Source organism: Morone saxatilis, unplaced genomic scaffold (assembly GCF_004916995.1).
Source record: "Morone saxatilis isolate NCDOM2014 unplaced genomic scaffold, NCSU_SB_2.0 Contig11, whole genome shotgun sequence".
Classification (NCBI taxonomy): domain Eukaryota; kingdom Metazoa; phylum Chordata; class Actinopteri; family Moronidae; genus Morone; species Morone saxatilis.
This window is the reverse complement of record NW_023339663.1, coordinates 30989935-30994160: the sequence shown is the minus strand read 5'-3', so window position 1 is coordinate 30994160 and position 4226 is coordinate 30989935. Positions and strand designations below refer to the sequence as shown.

The following is a 4226-nucleotide window of genomic DNA, read 5'->3' as shown; positions in this document are numbered from 1 at the left end:
TCACTATCATAAAGGCAATAAAACCCCCCAAAAATACTTTTTTTTTTAAATCATGGTGGTGCCTAGTCACTGAAGTTAAGAACAGACTATGTTTCTTTATTAAACATTGCAGTAATCCACAAATCAATCTTTGGACAACACACAAAGATGTGTAAGCATGTGTAGAAGCGAGCAGACTTGGAAGCAAACATTGATCAATACTACAGCAAGTGCAAAATGGATACACTGTGGCTCAGGAGGTAGTGGGTTGTCCACCAATCAGAAGCTTGGGGCTTCTCCTGCTTCATGTCTAAGTGTCCTTGAGCAAGATACTGAACCCTAATTGAATGTTAGTTTCTGTGTTGTGTTGGCTTATCTGTCACTGTGTGAAAGGGTGAATGTGGCATGTAGTGTAAAAGCATGTGGTTGGAAGACTAGAAAGGCGCTATACAAGTACAGTCCATATATTTTGAAAGAGGAGTTCTGTCCAGTGTGGGATGACTTCCTGCTCTTATAAAGGTGTACTTGTCAACAATGTAATCTTGCCTATCTTTCTGTGTCTCTCTCTCCTTCTACACCACCCATAGGTAAACAGATGGGTCTCCCTCAAGCTGTGTGACATTGGTAAGAAAAAAGTAGGATACATTATTCAGTTTGTTGTAGTGCGAGTACTACAAAGTATTAAAAATGTCAAATGATGAATTTCAATGATTTCATTTTAAATATATAAATAAAATTATATCATTTAATTTTGAATTCAGAGAAGACAAACTCATTCGCTGCCACAGAAAGGAGCTTCACAGTCAAGATGTTCACCTTCCAGTTCTTCACACTCTTCTCTTCACTCTTCTATGTGGCCTTCTTCCTGGGCAGGTACTCCTTCTGCTAGTCTGTAACTGTTTATCTGTCTTTTTACTTTTGCTAGAATGGTCAAGTCAAGTCAATTTTACTTGACTTGACCAATTTTACTTCACTTGACCATTATTATAGCCAAATACCACAAATAACATGGCACCGCATATAAAATAGTATACACCCTTAGACCCTCGACACAGATACAGAAAAACTCACCAAAAACTTAGAAGAAATCTTAGGAAGAGTAACAGGGAAGGGATCCTTCTTCAGGATGGACAAATAGAAACCTTGTATTTTAAGGGTCACCTCATTTTAAAATTCACTGATATTGTTGTTGCAATGAGACTTGCTTGTGCATTCTCATGTATTCTTACAAATTCAGGACAAACATGATACCAAACAATGCACAATATTGTCTCATGAAGTTGCATTGGTGAATGATCCAGTTAATTAAAGTCTAATAGCAATAAACTGGCAGGCCCACACTACTCATATGGATGTAAGGATCTTGTTTTGAATATTACACCTGTTTTTTACACATTGTCTGGCTATAGAGACTATTACCCAGGGCTACACGATTATGGCCAAAATCATAATCATTATTATTTGCATCAATCTTGAGATCACCCCCAGTTGCAATTATGCAGGTGCATTGACACCTGTATATCTCATGCCTGGGATGTACAGATCAGAGAAAACCCCTCCCTGCAGATCTTTTTTAACTTGTTAAAAACCCCCTTATCCATGAACACGTTTCATGAGGTTATTAAAAACAGCTGTACATGTGATTAGAAATTAGCAGAGAAGCAGAATTCATTGTTGACTGGCGTGGAGAAATGCGCTTCTGATATACACCAATCAGTCATAACACCATGACCAACAAGGACCACTTTGAGCTACAGTAAGTCGTTTACCACTTTTCTCCACTCCGCTAACATGCTCTGCTTAATACAGCATTCTTTCTGGATTTATCAAGACTGCAGCTGCAGAATGTGTGTGCAGCAACAGGATAGCTCCCCAAAAGTGGAGTGGTGCCTGGCTGTTAGTTTAGGAAACACTTGAATTGATAAACAGCAAAGTTTTATGAATTGTGGGAAGCCAAAATTGTGATTGCGATTTATATTTGATTGATTTTGATTGTGCAGCCCTACTGGCACCTTCTATCATCATACTGACACCATAGAGGAAAAACCTCTTAAACTAACAGCTGAGTAGCTACAATACAATGCATGTTCATGGATCAAGGACATTTATTTATAGCTATACAACACAAGGTTGTACAACAAAATTAATGTTTGCAGTCCCTTCATACAACACAAGTAGAAAAAGATAATTACATTTATGGTAGAATAACAGCTGTTCACAATATTTGTTAATCAAATTGAACAGGTCACAGTCCTGAAGTGACCTGCCTGACGAATGTAGCTCTAGAGACATATAAGGCACATGAATTGTGATATGACTGTTCACACAGAGGTGAAAAAATCTGACCTGTATCTGATGGACGACATATGAAAAATTGTAGTGCCTGAAGTTTCAACTTCCTTTTCATTAGTCGGATAGATGGAATAGAAAATATCGTCATACTCCGTTCGAGAGCTGACTAACTTTTTATTTTGTGCACTGTATCTACCTGGACTGGGAGCTAAAAGGACAGGGCAAGGTTTGTTTCCACTAACAACTAGTCGACTATTGGGTTTAAATAACAACTACTAGTCAAATAGGAAAATCTTTAGTCTGGGTCAGCCCAAACATATACATATATACACCCAAGGAATTCAGCCATGCATTTTTTGAATTTGCAGCAACAAGATAGTGATGATAATATGGTTTAATCTTCACATGCACCACCAGAGACAATAAGACCTTGGACCTGCTGTATGCAAATGTTTTTGGATGGAAGTAAATTTCCCCATTGTGGGATTAATAAAGTTATCTATCTATCTATCTATCTATCTATCTATGTTAAATTACAGTGTATATATCTTCTTCCTCCTCACACAGTGTGGACAACCAGCAGCAGACACATGGACGTACTGCCACCTGGTGGAGAAACTGCAGAGTGGAAGAAAAGTGTCTAAAGGGAACAACTTCACTGATTAACACAATGTGTATGGAGGACAAAACATCACAGAAGCATGAATAAATAAATAAATGTAGAAATAATTCAATTGAATATATTTTGGAAATGAAAATGGATATTTCTGTATTTTTAATATATACATTTACTGTCTTATTCTGTCACCAATACTGCAATTCTTTAAGGATTGATTACTATTTATTCATTATTCATGCATATATATATTTATATCTTATATATTGTATTATAATGTGCAATGTACTTTTTAAAATATCTTCCTTTTTTATTTTGATTCTGTCTTTTTCTATTTTCTGTTTATATTGTTGTTAGATATTATAATATAATACATATTTTAACATTCTTATTATTATTATTTCTATATCTTTATTGTCTCGTGAGCAGACAAATATTTCTGATTCAGATTTTTTAAATTTTTTTATTTCTGTATATCTGCATGTATTTCTTCAGTGTTTTATATATTTATTTATTTCTGTGTCTGTCATCAGTCTGAAGCAGGATTGGTCATTTCACTGAGTAGGCGGGGTTTAAACATACAGTGGGTGGGGCTAAATTTACTTTAATTTAAGCCTGAAATTAATGTGGGTTGATCACAAGTTTTATTTATTAGAATTATTAGAACGATTTACATAACTGAGCTTCAGATTAATATTACTGATCACAAGAGTAAAAGAACTGATTAAAAGTTGCGTATTTACGAGATATTGACACATTTCACTGATTTAATGCTCATAAAAAGTACATTCTTTTTTCATTTTTTTCATTTTTAACTCTATCAGGTCATAGCTATGCTATCATTAGCATTTAGCACACACCTGGTCAGAGTACAATCATGAAAGTAACAGATAATAAAGTGGCTCCAAACATGTGACAGAAGTTTTATTCCAGGAACTTTTTATTTCTTCTTTCTCTTTATATCTCCAGCAGACAGACACTAGGTTTGGTTGTATCTGAGGACAGTTGGTCTACTTCAGCGGCTCCAGTGTTTGTCTGTCGGTCCTGTCGGTGTCTGTGTTGCTGCAGCTCGTCGAGCGCTCGCTGCCCTCCACGGTGGCGAACTTCACCTTCCTGTTCGACCTCTGCAGACACAAACAACCAGCACTGATGACACATCCTCTGCTTCAGGGGTCATCCTGAGAGAACAACCAGTCATCGATGTGTCTCTGATCTCACTAAAGTGGTTTTCTGACACTCTGTGTTGTAAAGAAAACTGAACAGCAGGAGAATCAGTTTTCAAAGTTTAAAGCTTCCATATGTCAGACTGTGAATCCTGTTCTGTCTCTATAATAATCAG

General features: G+C 36.4%; 1 protein-coding gene across 1 annotated transcript in view; it reads left to right on the top strand.

The window, feature by feature from the left end:
• Positions 1-4226, top strand: part of LOC118321299 (anoctamin-9-like) — a gene marked incomplete in the record, with an annotated part of 25229 nt that overhangs the window by 12991 nt on the left and 8012 nt on the right. The window contains 2 exon segments of the mRNA XM_035652571.1: positions 567-603; positions 741-852. Coding sequence (XP_035508464.1) covers positions 567-603; positions 741-852 — 149 coding nt within the window.